Genomic DNA, 17,058 nt, shown 5'->3' on the forward strand with positions numbered 1-17,058 from the left:
TACAATGGCTGGCCTCACTCTACCGCAACGTCTGGTCTATCTTCAACAAGTCTAGCTCACACTCACTTAATTCATTGCACAAGCCGATGAAGTGACCGAGAGAAGGATTGTGTTCACCTTGCACAATTGCATAACTCCCTCGGAGGAGTGGGGTTGCCATGATGGACCGTCGGTCCACACCTATTCTCAGCGCTCCAATAAGAGACTCGCACCCGGCGCTTAATCCTAATGGTTCACTGCAACCCAATTTGTCACTGCAGACAGAATGTCATCCCCTTGTCGACCTCTTCCCCTTCTTCATCCAACTCATACTATCCATTGTTGTCAACTCACGGAGTATGTGATACGAATAATTGGAAAGGCGGACTGCAAATACCTCGAGAAGAGACATTCCGAGCCCAGTGACCAAAATAATGACTTTGCAAGAGGCTCAGCAGTGGCAAGGCATTCTAGGTCCTGGTCTAGCCCCCGCAGGGCCGCGGCCCCTCGATCATCTCTCGAGCGCTTAGCCATCACCTCTCATTCCTCAATACCCATGGCCGAGGGCCCACGTCGAGCACCGAGTTGGTGCACGATCCCTGGACGCCATCACGTCCTGTTGGCGCGATGTAGTATTCGAGTCCAGGAACGGCTCAAAATCATGCGCATCGGCTCGTTGCCGCGCTGAGGATTATGCTGTTGGTAGCAAGTTAACCTCTTAGTCTGTTTCGGCGACCCAAACTGTCGGGTTCAGTCTGTCAGTCTCGTTCCCTTAAGGTTCTGCGTCTCCCAGGAACAGGAGTTGTCTGGCTTGAGTTCCTTTCATCTCTCTTCCTCGTCTTCTCTTTCGTCTTGTTTCCTTTGTTACCGGAGCTGGTTTTGGAGGCTTTCTTCCTTAGTTTCCTTTCTCTCAGGGGTTCTTGAGTCTTTTGTTGAAGCTTCGATCGACTGAGCTTCTTTCCAGTCAACCGATAACAGTTGATGGTCCCTGCATTTTACTCTCCCTCAGTCTGCGACCATTGTCCATCGAGGTCATGGGCATCAAAGGACCCGAAGTCCATGAAACTCGGCTTCTAGAACGCCAAGATGACTCACCTGAGAAACAGAGTCGAAAGGCTTCGTTGCCCTTTCTGTTTCATAATTCACGAGATAGCGAATGCAGTCTTGATACAGGTCAACCGAATACGAAGCCGAACCAAGAGTCGAACGCAGCAAGCTAACGTCTCCAACAGTCCACAAGCACGGTTGGAAGCCATTGACTCTCTGTGCCCCTGTGCTTTTCTCCTTTGCCTTTACGTCCTTCCTCCTTGCGGCCATAATCGAGATACTGGCACAGCAAAGCCAAGCCAAAGGAGGGCTCGCCCTATCCGAATCCGCAGACAACATACCGCCGTTAGCAAACTTCTGTTACTTGTTTTTACCTACAATCATTGCCGTCATCTACAGTCTGCTATGGAGTTGGATCGATCTCGACGTGAAGCGCATGCAGCCCTGGTTGGAGATGTCTCAGCCAGAGGGTGCCAGTGCTGAACACTCAATATTTCTCGATTATCCCTACGACTTCATTGCTTTCGTCCCATTGAAGGCTGCCAAAAGACGGTCAGACATAACCCGATCACTTCCATGCTTGGCACTTACATAAGATAGACATTGGCCGGTCTTCTACGGTGGAACGGTCATGGTCATCATCTTTTGGCTCATTACCCCCTTGCAGAGCGCTATACTCGGAACAGGGCCTGTGAATATTCAGAGGTTTATGAACACCACGACGTCCCAGGAAACAATTTCATCTTCAGATCAACCACCGATTCTGGATCAGTCTATCCTCAACGAAGGTTATGCCATCACTTGGTTGAACCAATCTCTGCCACCTTTCACAGCACCAGATTATACCCTCCTACCATTCACAGCTAACACAGAGCGGGAGCACACACCTACAACCAACTGGACAGGTAGTACAACCAAATTTTGGACTCAACTAGAGTGTTGGCCAGGCGAGATCTCCCATCATGGCTCCCCGCAGAAAAGGACCTATGATTTCATCAATGGCCGAGGCTGCAATGCCAGCGACATCGACGTGTACGGTTCTACTACTGGCGAAAGGCCGTACAAGATGCTCTATGTTGGCTACCAGAACAGTGCGTGGGCTGACTACTACCTGGCGAGGGATGATACCTGCCCTCCGAGCGCGGCCGGTCACCAATTCCTGTCCATGTGGTCGCACTGGAATGTAACCTTGCAAGAGATCAAGATAGCGTCGGCTTTCTGCGAAACCAGCTACTTCAAACAGCAGGTCAACGTCACTGTCTCTTCAACCGATCAGGCACCAATAGAGAATTCCTTGGTACCCACTGGCCCCCGCGAACGCCTACCAGAGACGGAGTTCAACTACACTGCTTTCGAGCACCTTTTGGGAGTCGGAGTCTCCTCCGTAGAAAGCACAACGAGGCGGGAGTATCCCTTTCAAGGCATCCTACTCGAGCATTATCAGCAGGTCCAGGATTTGGGCATCATCTGGCCCATGCCACCGATGGTAGGATTTGCCATCGCGGCTCAAAACAGGACACAATTGGATGCATTCGAAAACGAGACTGTCATGGGAGATGCCTACAACAAGACACACAAGATGCTTTTTTCTCTTGCACTGCGACGTGTCCTAGCCAATAGTACCAGCACAATCATGAGTGAGGGAAGAATCGATTATGTGCTACATGGCATCATCGTCAGCCGCCTGTTTTCCGCCATCGTTGAAGGCCTCCTAGGTCTCGTGGGAATTTTCACAATCCTTCTTTGGTGGCATGGCTTCCGAGCTGCGAGCAGGTTGACCATGGACCCGGCTTCACTTGGATCACTCATCAGCCTCTGTCAGAACAGTACGGTTCTTCTTGACCGATTCGCTGGGAAGGGGGCTGTATCCGAAGACACTCTCAAAGAGGCCTTTAAAGATCAAAGATTCAAGCTGTTCTGCGGTTGTCAGAGTCGTACAAGACAGATGGTTATCAAGGTTGTCGATGTCAGAGATGGTCCCGCCGATGGTCAACGCATTAGTTTATCCCAGCCTGAGAACCCCTTCTCGGTTGGTCACTACTCACCAGTGAAGCCTTTGGCTCTGAGACGCGGAATCGGTTTCGCAGTGATATTAGCTATGATCAGCGCTGTTGTTGCGCTCGTCTATCTGAAGCTGGAGGAAAAAAAGAATAGAGGTCCGCTTGTCGCCCCCTCCCCCCCCCTTTCGGAAAGTTATCTAAATCTGGAGCAGGGCTCATTCGGCCGACAACAAACTTCGAGGTCCTACAGATCCTGGAAAACTATGTTCCGACGATATTTGCTACACTTCTCGAGCCTTTTTGGGTGCTTGTCAACCGACTCCTCTGCATCATCCAACCATTCCGGGATCTATGGACGGGTCGAAAGACTGCTGGCGGATCTATCAACGCAAGATACACGTCTGTGCCTCCTCAACTGGCACTATGGCGCGCAGCGAAGTCTGGTCATTTCATGCTCATGGCGATATGTGTCTTGGCGCTACTTTCGAATCTACTCGCCGTCGGCCTCGGTGGTCTCTTCAATGAATTTCCGATAGTGATTCAAAGTCCGCAAGAGTTTCAGCAGAGCCTTATGCCACAGTTGAACGGCACAGCAATCTACTCCGACCAGGCCAGGCAGCTATTTGCTAGTAGTGTTGCAGCTTATGGTGTGCCTTTCTACACGACGATGAACAACATCTCTCAAGGTACACCTCTTCCCGCTTGGATTACCCATGACTACTTTTTCCAGCCATTTACCCTTGGACCCGGGGTTGAGGGTACGAGCGATAGCTATACGGCACGAACGAGAGGATTCGGCTTGAACCCGTCATGTTCCTCCATCGGGACCTTCGAATCGACGGTCAAAGCTCCCGTGATCAACTACACATATACCCGTAACGGTGAAGCTGTTCCCAACTGCCCGACTACTCACCAGGCTTACTCGTTCGATTTCAACGCCACCCAGCACTTACCACAGAAGGGAGAATGTGCAGCTGAGGAGGTCAGGATGTTTGGCGACAGCAACAATTTGGTTCCTTGCAACGTTGCTTTCAGCATGGGCTGGGCAAGGGCCCCGAATATCACGGACAAGAAGGATGGAAAGATGGAATCTACTTTTGTCGTTTGCGAGCCGACCTTCACGACAGCAATGTTCGACGTCACCGTAGACCGCGACGGTCGCGTCTTCCACTCCGTTCTGGCATCCGAGCCGTCGCCGACTCTCGATTACCCCATGTCCACCAACCACACCGACGCGATCGCGGTCCTGCTCAACAAGATCTTCTTCAAAGACGGGTTACGATGGCACAACGACAGCCTGTCCCTGGACTGGTTCAACTACCTGATCAAGATCTCCGACCCGGACAGCCACGTCCTCGACCCGACCGTCTTCCCGAACGCGACCGCCCTCGCACCGACCGTCGAACGAATCTACCGACAGCTCTACGTCCTCATGCTGGGCCTGAACCCGTCCTTCCTCTTCCTCGAATACCCGCAGCCCGTCACCATCATGGGGGGCGTCCAGCGCAGGACCGAGACGCGCATCTTCATGGACGCCACCGCGCTCGTCATCAGCCTGGTGGTGCTCGGCATCAACATCGTCGTCGCCGCCGCGCTCTACGGCTTCTCCATCAAGCACTTCCTCCCCCGCATGCCGACGACCATCGGGTCGATCCTCGCCTACATCGCGCCGAGCAGGGCGGTACGCGAGTACGACGGGCCCGAGAGCCTACAGGGCGCGACGTTCAGTTTCGGACGGTACGTTGGCGACGACGGGCGGGCGAACGTGGGCATCGAACTCGACCCGTTCGTGGTGCCGGTTAAGCTTTCTTCGCTGAGAAAGGGGGATACGGAACCCAGGAAAGGATTGCTGAGTCGGGTGATGGGTAGGAGGGCCGAGAAGGGCGGGGATACCTGGCTATGAGAGGTGGCGATTGGCAAGGCGTTTTCTGGATGGGACGAAATCACGACACGGAACATCGAACGACACGGAGACGGCAAGGCGTTTTTTATCTTCCTTTCTCTCCAGATCAAGTTTGGAGTGTTTATGGTCACTCGACATTGCCTCACCACCTTCGAAAATGCGGGGGAAGAGAGAGAGGATCGCCAGAGACGCGAAAGCGACGAGCTATGGTTGATTGGGAAAAGAATTATACCCAGGGAATATGCATATCACAAACGCGGTCCACGAATCTCGCATCAAGCTCAGGGCTGAAATCGATACAAATGTCAAACAAAAGATAAAGAGACGAGAAGAATTACAGTTCGTCTAGTGCGAGCGGGAGTGCCCATGTAATCGTCCCCGTCTGCAAACTTTCGTCCACACACCCATTCTCTCAGTCCCTCGGTGTCGATCTCGGCCCATGCGCACCCTCCCGTCTGAAGTGGCATGTGTCAGTATCGCTCAGCTCGACAGGGAACAGCTCCCATTCGAAGAGGGCCCCACGCCAAAACTCTCAAACATCAAACGCTGTTGTGAATTGGCGTGTGCTTGTTAAACATGGAACAAATTTCCTCTCTGTTGTACTGGGAAGGTTATAGTTATGTCAAGCTCCCTGTCTTGTCCACAAAGCAAACCCCTCCTCCCTCAAACCCCACGAGGTCACCGACCACATTCAAGGGCCTTCCCCGCAGTGCGTGTTAGAGTGACCACATCGGATTGTCGAGCTCTGATTTTTGAGTGGCCAGGCGCACATTTGCGCTTTGACTAGGGATAAGAAGATGAGGTGTGAAGCTTTGGAATTAAATGGGCGCATTGTAGCTACCTGGGAGCTGAGTGAGCCTTCAGGCATGTAGGCAGTTCGACTAATGGTTTCACGTCACATGGAATCAGAATTCGGAAAGGAATTGATGAGCAAATGTTTATGCTATTGAAGATCTCTCACTTTTTCCCCCCTATTGACCAAGAGTGATCTAAACATGTGACCCTGATGTGGGCATGCGAAAAAGTGTACAGTGATATATACAAAAATGGTTGTAAATGTTCAAGGAGAAGAAAAAACAAAACGCCGTAGATCTGAATGTGTCGTATCCTGTATGTTGATCATGACTCGACCAGTGTGCTCCCGAGGTATCATATCCCGTAAATGCTAAACCGTTCGTTAAAAGAGTCCGCCATCAACCAGCTTAGGCGGAACGGAAGCGAAGGGAGCGCTGGCGGAGAGCACGCTTGCGGCCGTTTCGGGTCACAACCATGCTCAACTCGGCGCTGATGCCAGCAGTGCAAGAGGTACCGCCAGCGAGGGCCTGGACAGATGACCAGGTACCGCTAGCGCAGCGCTGGAAGGAGCTGCCTCCGACACAGTTCCAGGCGCCCTCATCAGTGCAGGCGGCGCCGACAGTCTGAGCACCGGCGGTGGTGCCGTTGCCGCTTCCGGTGCCAGACGAGGGAGCGGCGGAGGGAGCGGCAGAAGGGGCAGCACTGGGAGTAACTGCAGGTGCCTTAGTAGCGGAGGCAGAGGCAGTAGGAGTGGCCGAGGCGCCACCGTTGGCGGGAACGGTGATGAAGACGCCGCCGGGAAGGGAGGCGTTGCCGGTAGGCTTGGAAGCGGAGGGCTTGGATGAAGCCGGGGCGGAGGTAGGAGCAGAAGTGGGCGCGGCACCTCCGTTACCGGCGGTAGAGCTGGGGGCAGGAGAGCCGGTAGAGCCGCCGCCGGAACCACCACCAGCCTTGAGCGCATTGCAGGCCGGGGTATCGGGGAGCTCGGTGAGTTCGCCAGAAGCAAAGATGTCAACAGAAGAGCCTGGGTTGGGGAACTTGAGATCGGTGCTGTCAGTGACCTTGCAGTCGTTGATGTTGGCAACGAGCATGTCGGGAAGGGCCTCATAGGCAGTCTGAGAGCCGGCGTCTCCGGTAATGGTGACGGGTCCGCAGTTCATGTACATCTCGCGGTTTCCGACCTTGTTGAACCAAGTCCAAGCGATGGTACCGTTACCGGCGGGGATGTCCTTGGGAATGGTGAAATCGTACGTGTCCTTGCCCTGCTGGTTGGCATTGTCACCGAGGTTGCCGGCAGTATTCTTGGCCGGGCAGCCTCCCTCAATGGACTTGATGACCTTCCAGACGCTATTCTTGTCGGGCTTAGCATCGTAGGTGATAGAAACCTGGCAAGATCCACCGCCGTGGACAGCAGAACCGATGAAGGCGAGTTCGCCGGTGGCGCCCTGAGCGTAGACGTTGGAGGCACCAGCAGCGTTGTAGCTGCTAGCCTTGCAAGGGAAATCACTGCCGCTGGCATCCAGGGGGCTGTTGTTGAGGTTGGCGGCGTCGTAGGGGACGGGCGAGCTCATCTTCATGTGAGCACTGGCGAGGGTGGCCAGGCCGAAGGCGACGATTGCGTTGGCGTACATGTTGAGTGAGTTTTTTGAGTTGTGAAGTTAAGAATCTAAAACGTTCCAGACGTAAGAATCTAGGTATCGTGTGGTTGTCGTTGTGACTGTGAGTTGAGTTGGAAAGAAGTTGTGGTTTCCGAAGAATGAGTACCTTTATAAAGCATGTTAGTTCTCGATCTCAACCTAGCCATTACACAAGATCCAGCATCTTCGACAGCGCATCTGTTCCTCAACAGGCCCGACTCGAAGCAACCAGCCACAGCCACGACCGTGAAAGTCCCGGTGTGACGGGACTGGGTGCCTTCGAAGAATGACATTGTTTGTGATACAGCGCGGGCCGCGATGTCGGACAAAGGCATCGAATCGGGCCCAGGACGGCCGAGGCTGCGTGCCGTTCCTTTGAAGAGGGTCCTCGTAACATTCCAGGTTACTTACAATGTCGTCTCGCTTTGTCTTGCTAGGAGGCTTTGACGTTGCGGGATGTTTCAACAAAAAAGTGTTGGAGTGAAGGTTGAGAATCGGATAGCTGTCGATGGGTCTCGAAGTTTCGATATTCGTTTGATTCCGGAAAGGATGGTATTTGCACCAGGCGAGTTGGATATGTTGATGGAAGTTGTGAAGAAGAATAAGGACTAGCCTTTGTTGAATGAGAAGTGAGAGAAGGTAAGATGTCGAAACGACAAGTTCTTTCCAAGCCCAAAGAATGCGAGAAGACGTGATGGTCCGAGAGGATGAGGAGTAGTAGAATGGGATTGTGAGGTCGGACAAGGCCAGGTCTTATAAGACCGGAAACAGACCAAAAGGGATGATGGGCAAAAACGAAGTGAGTACCTTAGTGACTGTGACTGACAGGGCCCCACGGACAGAATATGCCGGGCTTAGTGTGCAGAGAGTGACTTAGTGACTAAACGAATGGATACGGGAAAGGAGAGGCAAAAAAGCAATAAGCACGAGCTGCAGCAGAGAACGGCGGTAATCCCAGAAGGACTGGAGAAGGATGGACTGGAGGTCGGACCGGGAGGATGAGTAGCTGAACAAGATCGGTCCACTTGGGACGAGAGAGACATGGCGTTCTTTTTAGACAGGCGTTGAGCCAAATGGGCCAGTCAAGACCAGACATGGGCATCAGATCAAGGGGATTCGAAGCATTGTGGATCGACCGAGGGGTACAGGGGCAGGCCGTTGAAGAAGGAGAGGCATGGCCTTGAGGCTATGATAGGCCGGAGACATGCCCCTCGGCTTGTTTCGACATGGCTCAAAAAGACCGGACTAAACATTCTTGTGAGTGGGCAGGGGTGTGGAGGACAGAGAGGAAAAGGACATGGAGATGAGTACGGAGTATAGGTGATCAGTCAGGGTGTGGGTGGCCATCTGGAGCTCGAGCTGCGGCTGTCGTCTGCCTGTCGACTTTGACCCATGGTCTCGCGGCAGAGGCTAAGACGGTAAGACCATGCCATGTTCCTGGGAAAGACAGATGGTGGTGGACTTTGGTATGTAGATGTGGGTGGGACATGGAGGGACGGGGACCTTGCAGCAAGGCGCGCCATGGTGCGTTGCGGGTTGGGCTGCGGTCTTTTCGAGCGACGGATGCCCCTGACTAAACTTGTCTAAGGAGGAGCCAAGGACAGCCAAAGGCGGGGGAGGAGGGAGGGTTGTCCTGTGGTGCATCTGTGGACCAGCTTCGAAGTGGTATAGACTATAGGGGAGGGATTGGTGAGGAGTTTTTCGAGCTGTCGTTGATAGCGAGGATTGAATGGCTGGGACGAGGTGGGAAGAGAGACAAGTGACACCGAGGATGGTGCGCTAGTGGGAGGGGAGGTCCGGGACTGGCGACAGGGAGCAGGGAGCGATGATGCAGGGAGCATGGGTGCGTGTTGTGGATTCTAGACTCCAGGGACCCACCGGACAACGCAGTACGTACCCTTACCACTCCCGTCCAGGAACGACGTCCCATTGGGTGCTCGGGACACGCTAACGGAGCACGAGTGCACGGTTCCTTGCCTCTCTCGATACGTACTCTTTTGGCACCAGCTCCTTTTTTCGCATAGTAGAAACGTCCCGTCTATACGTATCTTTCCATGCTACCTACTAAGGCAGGAACGGATATACGTAGTTCACTTGGAAGGGGCGAGGATGGTAGGCACGGGAATATGGAGGATCGCATAGGTGCAACCACATGTTTCCATCTAGTGCGTAGATGGCAACCCTCAACTTGCTCTAGAAGAGCGGTAGGAACATTGAAGCGCTCGAGCTGCAGCTTTCAAGACAGGAGAAGCACCAAAATCGGCGGGGACTACTGCAAGGCACCATCTGGGAGATGATCACAGCATGCAGTAGTCCTTCTGGTTGTGAGAGTCAGAATGCCACACCCAATTCTCTAGTATTCTTGGTTCCCGTCCTGTTCCTGTTACTAAATGCATTCGTCCAGACTATCTTAGTCTTGCTCGAGGCTAGATTAGAAGGGAGGCGTTGCGATGCAAGTTTAGTCATCTCATCCGGTGTATATTCTTTTTCCAACCTTGGACGGCAATGAGGCAAGTTGTTGCCTTCGCCTCGCCAAGCCTCAAGGTCCTAGGATCAGCGTAGTATACCTGGGCCTGGTAGTTAATTCTTCAACACCAGAACTTTGCCTGACAGGCAAACAGACAGCGCGGCACGGTAGCGCGGCTCGTTTGCTGACTGACGGCTCGTCCGTATGCACTGACTGGGTCCAAAGTCAAGATCGTCGAAACACGAAAAGGGCGAAGCAGTCCAGTCCATTCCATTCCAGACTTTTCGCGCTTTGCCGAACGTCGTTTCTCCCCCTTTCTTATTTGGGACAATAGGCGGCCTCCAATCAGGACATGTCGAACCTTGGATTCGGAGACGGGACTTGGGTAGTGGTGATCCATCGGCGGCCATCTTTTGCGACCCTCGCTCTCTGTCGCCCAAGAGGCCTTGGTGGCGGCCACTTAGATCCCTCGCATACCCTCGCGGGAGAGAGATACGTCACGGTGCGGCGCAACCCTGCCTGATCGCATTGGCTACGCCGCTTTCCCAGCTAACAGGGCCTGCGTTTTCGGATGCTCACCTCGTGAGCGAGAGTCCAGCGCCTTGGTGTGGGAGAAGACAGAATTGGCCCATTGCCCCCTGTCGACGATTCTGAGCGCAGGGGTTATGAGAGCGCACTCATTCCTGATGTGGACTAACGCCAAAAGGGATGGGCAAGGGGGTTTTTCAAGAGTCAAGACCAAGACATGCAACGACTGGACTGGACTGTCATGGTGTCGCCGCCGTTGTCGCGCAGCGAGCCTCACCCGCCCATCCAGCCCAATGAGCTTGGTGCACGCACGAAGCGGGCAACGGGGGAACATGGAGCCTGGAGGACGTGTTGAAGAGAGGAAGAGAAATATCAGGGTCAGGGATCGGAGAGGTGGGCGGAAAGCAAAACGCAAGTCAAAAAAAAAAAAAATCGTGGAAGAACAGGGGGGGATCCGCTGTGCCGCTGAACCACACATCCACGGCTTTCGGCAAGGCCTGATGAGCAAGGGGGTACGGAACGTGGAAGAAAGGGGGCAGACGATGTCCAAACTCTGGTTCGACGATGGAGTTGGTTCCGCGATTTTTCATATCATTCCTTTTTTTTGCAGTGAACTCACCGCTGGCCAAGACATGCACTTCTGGGACCGACAATCATCCTCAGTCCACTTGTATGTCAAGATGTCTTACTCTTGACTAAGGTGAAGAAGAACTAAAAAAGAATATCCCAGACCTCAGCATGCCAGGCGAAAGCGAGACATGCAACGGGCATCTCGAGCCGGTAGTGAGACTTTGGGAACGAGATGCCTTGACTTCTACTCGGGGGGCACACCTTGTTGCTAGTTCAGCTCACCGTCCACACCGAGAGACACACCTCCACACCTCGGTGCGCTGAGTGATACATACTGATAGGTACCTTACGTGAGGGAGGGAGCAATGCACGGAATGCAGTGTATCAGTCAGGCCCCATCCCTCCGTCCATTGTGCGCATTGTCGCTTGACAAGCTAAGAAGCCAAGACCCAATATGAACAAAGTCGCGTTGATCGACAAGATTCTCCCGAGTCAGTGATGGGTCATCCCCGTTGTGGGAAGTCTACGATGACTTGAGTAACGTAAAGTGAGAGAGTTGAATTGTCATCGGCTGCTCCCCCAACTCAATCTACTCCGTCTCGACCTCGGTATTACTGTACCCCTCTGGCCCCGGCCCTAGGCCACAAGGCGCATTTAGAGTGGACGTTTTGGCTTGTGGATTGTGGAAGGCGAAATCTTAAGAGAAAGAAAGGTAAGTGGGAGGGAGCACCGCTGTACAATCCGCACACTCGTTTACTGCGGCTGCTGTCTTAACACGTCATAAGTCTCTTCCCGGTAGTGCCGCGGTGGCAGTGTACCTTATCTCCCGGTGTTGGCCTGATAGTGGGGACCACATCCGTATCCGTACTCCGTACCTTACACGTGTGTGCGTGGACCACCTTACCTAAGCCTCAGGTCAAGATAGAGACAAAGTGGTGCATATGGGTTGTGGCGGTCTACCTTATTAGTTGCTTTAAACGATCAACGGTCTCCCCACCGAAGACATGAAAATAAGGAACGAGGTGAGCGGCTCACGACAGCCACTCGTTTTCACTATGCTATGCGCACTTGCTTCTTTCTCTTCTCTCTCCGAAAAAGTCTCTCATCCCAGTGCCGAGACCTAGTGCGCTGCGTACCCATGTTGACATGCAAAGGACAGGCCAAAGTCCCCTGACACTGCGACCTGCCCATCTGGATGTTCCCCGCCTGCTCTCCGATTTAGCGGGGGCAGGCGAGCAGATCCTCCTGTGCAAGTGCAGGGGCACAGGGGTTGGTGAAAAAGACGACGTTGGTAACGGCAGGGGCATGTTTTCTCGCTTCTCTGAAGTTCTGTGCATTTTTTCGGTTCGGTCCATCAGGGGTTCACGTACCCCCGGGCTGGGAGTCCTCCTGTCCACAGGCGACGGAGTCCAAGTCCACACAACTTGACAAGTTGAGGCCTTTTCTGCCCTCTCGTTAATCGTGCCCACTTCACAAGTGCACCTGACGGAAGCCCTAGGTACTTTGGCATGGGTTCATTCCTTTCTCCGTCGCACCTTATGTGCTAATATACCATCGTCTAGGAACAAATGGTAGGCTAATCAGTCGTCACACATGCTACGTTGTAGTGGACACAGGGTCTCGTGGAAGGTGGTCGTGGTGAGGTGGTTTCCTGCAAAATGTCTAAGGAGGAGACGAGACTTGACTTGCTGGCAGTGGGCACTGGTCAGTGATGGTGCACTGGTGACTGGCAGCCTGCAGGAGCCCCCAACTCCAGCACCCCTGCGCAGAAGCGAGGATGTGAAACGAAGCCAGTTTCACGACCACCCAAGTTCGCCTCTTCTCCTTTCGGACATTTGAACCTGCACCTACGAACCACTGACAACGAATCAATGGGATATTAACAGTCACCTGTTAATGGGATTACCATGACCGGTACGCAGTAATTGTGCCGCGTGCGGCATCATATGGTTCCTGCGTGTTTTTGAATCTTTTCCCAAGCTAAGCTTTTTTGACCGTTTGTTTCTTTAGGCCAGTCAGTTCAGATGTTCAGTCCCGTCACAATCACAGGCCATCGCGGACCGCGGAAAGCGGGAACATGGCATGGCATTGCCGCATCGCATGGCATCTGTGATTCAGTCTTAGCACACCGGGGCCAGTCGTTTTTCTTTGTCCAACTTCATCGAGAGAACGTCGTCGCAACGACCTTTCCCCCTCTTCCTATCCGCCGCGTTTGGAGTAAGCGCTCTAGGAAACGAACCAGCTTCGTTCGTTAGCTGAGCACCTGTCACGAGCTGTCAGCCTAAAGGTGCTTAACCCCTCCGGTTGCTCTGACGTTGACCAGTCGTTTGACAGCAACGGGACGACGACGTGCACTTACGACAACCAAGTATCGTGCGCCAAAGCTCTCAGGCCTACTGAACATTTCATGCGTCTTCTACTCCGTTCTTAGCAGCTAGCTGCTCTTTCTGCGACCATAGACGCAGCCCGTCGCCCGGCTGTCACTCTGGCACGTTCACGGTTCATCAAACCCCCAGTGCCCAAAGCGACCACGGCCCATCAACCTGAACCCTGCAGATTCTACTCTCTCCTCTCCGAGTCTCTACTGCGTATGAATACGTATCACTGTCCCCCGGCCTTTGCCCGACCGCAGTGGGACATTTCACCGGCTGTTGTCCACTGTCACGTTGCTGATCGCCACCCCGTGGTCCACCGTCCAATTCCCGGATGGTGGTGGCCCGAAATCCACGGCCGAGTGGATATCGACAGGGACCGCTCGCAAGAAAGAAAAGAGGCTCATAACACTTGCTTATTCACGTGAGAGGGGAGGGAGGGTGACGCTGGGAGAAACAAGAGACGAGATATTCCGGTCGGTTCGTTGCGCGCGGCGCAGTACGTAATTCTTTACCCATGCGTCGACATATCCTCATCTATCAACTACACAGATAGCTCTGGTTCCTTTGAGTCCGGTACGCTATTGCCCCTGGTCGAGATTTCCATCGTCTGATGATTTCGACAAATCCCTCCTTCTTCATCTTGGCCCGTCCACGTCCGTGTTACTGCCTCCCCTGAACATCGCAGCTGGTTGGGCATTGGGTAGAATGAGCCCAGGCTCGACAAGCGCCGTCTGGAAAGACGACTCGAGTAAGGGAGGGAGGTGTGGGAGGGAGCCACGCACCCACGGGAGCTGAGAAGGCAGCCAGCGCTGGGAGGCCCGTCTTTTCTCAACTTCTCCTTCATGTTCGGACGATCTGGTTGAACCGAGTCTCGTACTTGCGACACTGATCGCCCGCCAGCGCACACAGCCTAGCGCCGTACCAGCTACGAAACGGCACCCGTTCCCGCTCACGCATGAATTCCCCGACATGACCTCTACCACCTGATGGCCCCTTGCCAATACCCTATTCTTTGCCGTCGTGCGGTCCTCCTTTGGGCAGTCGAGCCGCCATCAGCTTAAGTCATGGGCAACGACACATATCAATCTCGGTGGGGAGGGGCATCCCTGGCGAACACCCAATTCGAGCGCGCCTCGGCATGAAAGATCGCCTCTGAGCCACAACCTCACGAGGAGATCCGAATATTTCCCAGGTAACGCCACCCGCCATCAGCCACCCCTGTTCGGTACCACCTTGCGAGCAACGGCTTGTGGCGCGGTGTGGCTTCCCCTGCCTGCCGGAGCCACAAAGATCTCTCGTATACATGGCCCCTTGTGGCTCGTAATTCGTGCTTCCCGAGAAAAGGGACCAGCTTTGCGGTACGTGGGACCAGTTCGCTTCGCTTCCTGTGCCACAAGAGCACAGCTTTACAGATACCGATATAGTACCGATATAGTGTTCTTCATCGGATGCCTCTGGACTACTATCCTTGCATAGCTGGAAATCCCGGCCCTCAAGAGTCAGCCGCTACTAGCATGCTTGAATTCAGAATTCAAGAGTGGGTCGGCATTGTTCACGAGGAGGCGGGCACTTTACACGCTTTCACACGATGTATTGGCGCCTGTTCCTGAGCTAGTTCAAGCTGCTGTGGCTCGTTTTTCCGTGGCATGATTCTCAGCCGCTCAACAAAAACGCCGGGCTTGCATGGTCTCTCAGCAAGCTTGCATAAGCGTGGACCACTCAGAAGCTGTGTTGCGGTCAGCGAGTATTAGTGCACTTATCATGGGCGTTGCTGATATCATCAAGGCTGCTCCTCGGATTGAGGGCTTCCCCCGCTTTGAATGGTTGCATTGCCGCCCAAACTTGGCAATAGGACGACGACGACAGCCACGACAGCATCACATCACATCACGGGGGAGAAGGCACACGTACTCACGCTCTGCAGCCCTGTGCGCCAAGGCTGGCGGCAGTCATTGACTCATTCCCGGGGCATGGCTGGTTAGCTAGACGTCGTCTTCTCTATTTGCTGATATCGCGTCCTGGTTTCATCTATCCGTCACATCGTGATTGCCCGTCTGCCATGTGTGGGCGGCGGCGGCTCAACTCTCTCCAATGCCGTGAGCCGGCGCTGACATGTCCACTTCACACCGCCCTATCGGCCCAGTTGCAGACCTGCGTCGGCTGCCTGCCTGTCGTGAGAGCCCATCAAATAATGCCGTTTGCCGCCATGCGTAGAAGAAGAGCAAGAAAAAAACAGAAGTATGCTGACCCAAGTCCTGGGGCTAAGCAACCGCTCTACTTGGCAACATCATCCTTCTTCTCCTCGTGACCGTTTGCATCTTCCTTCTCGGCCTTCTCAAACTCTGCATAATCGTCGCAGCCTGGATGTGATTTTACCAATGTTAGCGGAAAGAGTAGTCCAACACGTCGGAACTGAGCCCTCCCCTAGGCCAGCCGAGCCAGCCCGCCCCCCATGGACAGATCGAAGCCGGGATGAGTCGCTGGTCTCACCTTCAAAGACGTAGCTCTCGCGCGTCCAGACGTGCATCTTGTCCTTGCGGAACTCCTCGAACGACCACTCCACACGCTCCAGGTTCTCCGGGCGCTTGTAGATGTAAGCCATGGCCTGCTTGTCCTCTTCCTTCTGCTCCGTACCACCACCGGCACCAGCACTGGCACCGTCGCCGCTACGGACCTTGACGGTGACCATCTTCTTCTCGTACTCTGAGCCCTCGAAAAAGTCGAGCTTGAGGACGTTAGCGTCCGTGAGGCCCGTCGCGTAGATGCCGAGAACGGAGCCGCCGGCTTCGGGAATCATGCCCGGGTAGTCGGCGAGCTGGACCCGGTGGCGGGTGTGGTCGTGCAGGAGGGCGGGGGTGAATGTGTAGAGGTCCTTGATTGCCTGGGGCGGGTTGCCGTTGCCTTGGACAACTGTGAAGAAGACTTTGGGCTCCATCTAGGGGCCAAGTATCAGTGACATGAGAGCTCCTTTGGAGTTTGAGGAGGGTGACGATGAAGAACTGACCAGAGTGCCTGTCGATATTGTTAGCTCATGACAATCAAGGATCAAAAACCAAAACTCCAACCGGACTTACCATAGAAGAAGGCTGTGTGCGGCCCACTCATTTTGAAGGTGTTGTATTGGTATTTGATAGGAGGTTGCGTGTTGTTGTCAGAATAACTTTGTGAGGTTTTGAAATTGGCCAGATGAAAGTTGTCGTGTTGAAAATGGACAGCTTTCGGACAGAATCCAATGCAGGAGAGTCTAGCTTCTATATACTACTCTTGGGTCTCAAATATGACCTGTGACTCACTCATGTCTCTCTATCCAAACTTTTGAATATTCGTCTGCCTGGTCAAGATGGACTGACAACTTCCAAGAAATGCCAACAGGCAAAACCGTTGTATGCGCGTCTCTTTGTGGGCTTTACACAAACCTGAAAGAACAACGTACCTGCGAAAGAAGCGGTTGGTAAACTTGAAAGAAAACTGAGGCAGGCAAGCAACGTTGTAAAGTTGAACAAAGGTGGCCGAAGAATGAAGTGGAATCCCGGCCCGCCTCCGGACCACGATTCACCGGCGGCCGGAGCTCTTATCGCTCCCCAGGCAAGATAAGGCGCTTTAGGCAAACACCCCTGCCCCCAGAAGCGGCCCGGCGAGCACTCCGGGTGGATCTTTTATGGAGTCTGAGCCACGGATCAATATTCTTCAGATGCCTAGCGCCAAATGATTTGGCGGCTGGTTCCCCCAGCTTCGCGACTGCCTTTGGAAATTTGAG

At 53.8% G+C, this 17,058-nt stretch overlaps 3 protein-coding genes across 3 annotated transcripts; 1 reads left to right on the forward strand and 2 right to left on the reverse strand.

Moving 5' to 3' along the window:
- The first annotated feature begins 805 nt into the window (after window positions 1-805).
- On the forward strand, window positions 806-5,602 carry HER10_EVM0009461 (uncharacterized protein). Its single transcript, XM_035478947.1, has 4 exons — window positions 806-1,152; window positions 1,212-1,578; window positions 1,627-3,182; window positions 3,239-5,602. The coding sequence occupies exons 1-4, from the start codon at window positions 1,014-1,016 to the stop codon at window positions 4,927-4,929; spliced, it is 3,753 nt and encodes a 1,250-aa protein (XP_035333119.1). The 5' UTR covers window positions 806-1,013; the 3' UTR covers window positions 4,930-5,602.
- Window positions 5,603-5,861: 259 nt separating this feature from the next.
- HER10_EVM0012369 (endoglucanase) lies at window positions 5,862-9,057 on the reverse strand. The gene has a single exon (XM_035481765.1). It carries the CDS (start codon window positions 7,353-7,355, stop codon window positions 6,132-6,134), a length of 1,224 nt encoding a protein of 407 aa, XP_035333501.1. The 5' UTR covers window positions 7,356-9,057; the 3' UTR covers window positions 5,862-6,131.
- Window positions 9,058-15,281: 6,224 nt separating this feature from the next.
- Window positions 15,282-16,834, reverse strand: HER10_EVM0008250 (AIG2-like family protein). The gene is made up of 3 exons (XM_035483060.1): window positions 16,376-16,834; window positions 16,306-16,313; window positions 15,282-16,236 (listed from the first exon to the last, which is right to left on the reverse strand). The coding sequence occupies exons 1-3, from the start codon at window positions 16,404-16,406 to the stop codon at window positions 15,637-15,639; spliced, it is 639 nt and encodes a 212-aa protein (XP_035332972.1). The 5' UTR covers window positions 16,407-16,834; the 3' UTR covers window positions 15,282-15,636.
- Between the last annotated feature and the right edge of the window lie 224 nt (window positions 16,835-17,058).

This window comes from Colletotrichum scovillei, assembly GCF_011075155.1.
Source record: "Colletotrichum scovillei strain TJNH1 chromosome Unknown Contig00006, whole genome shotgun sequence".
Taxonomy (NCBI): domain Eukaryota; kingdom Fungi; phylum Ascomycota; class Sordariomycetes; order Glomerellales; family Glomerellaceae; genus Colletotrichum; species Colletotrichum scovillei.

Excerpts from the sequence above, each read along its gene's own strand:
- HER10_EVM0009461 (XM_035478947.1), top strand. The coding sequence starts at position 1,014 with ATGGGCATCAAAGGACCCGAAGTCCATGAAACTCGGCTTCTAGAACGC. Across the intron at positions 1,153-1,211 it reads CGAATGCAGTCTTGATACAG|TCCACAAGCACGGTTGGAAG; the intron begins GTCAACCGAATA and ends CGTCTCCAACAG. Across the intron at positions 3,183-3,238 it reads GGAGGAAAAAAAGAATAGAG|GGCTCATTCGGCCGACAACA; the intron begins GTCCGCTTGTCG and ends AATCTGGAGCAG.
- HER10_EVM0012369 (XM_035481765.1), bottom strand. The coding sequence starts at position 7,355 with ATGTACGCCAACGCAATCGTCGCCTTCGGCCTGGCCACCCTCGCCAGT.
- HER10_EVM0008250 (XM_035483060.1), bottom strand. The coding sequence starts at position 16,406 with ATGAGTGGGCCGCACACAGCCTTCTTCTATG.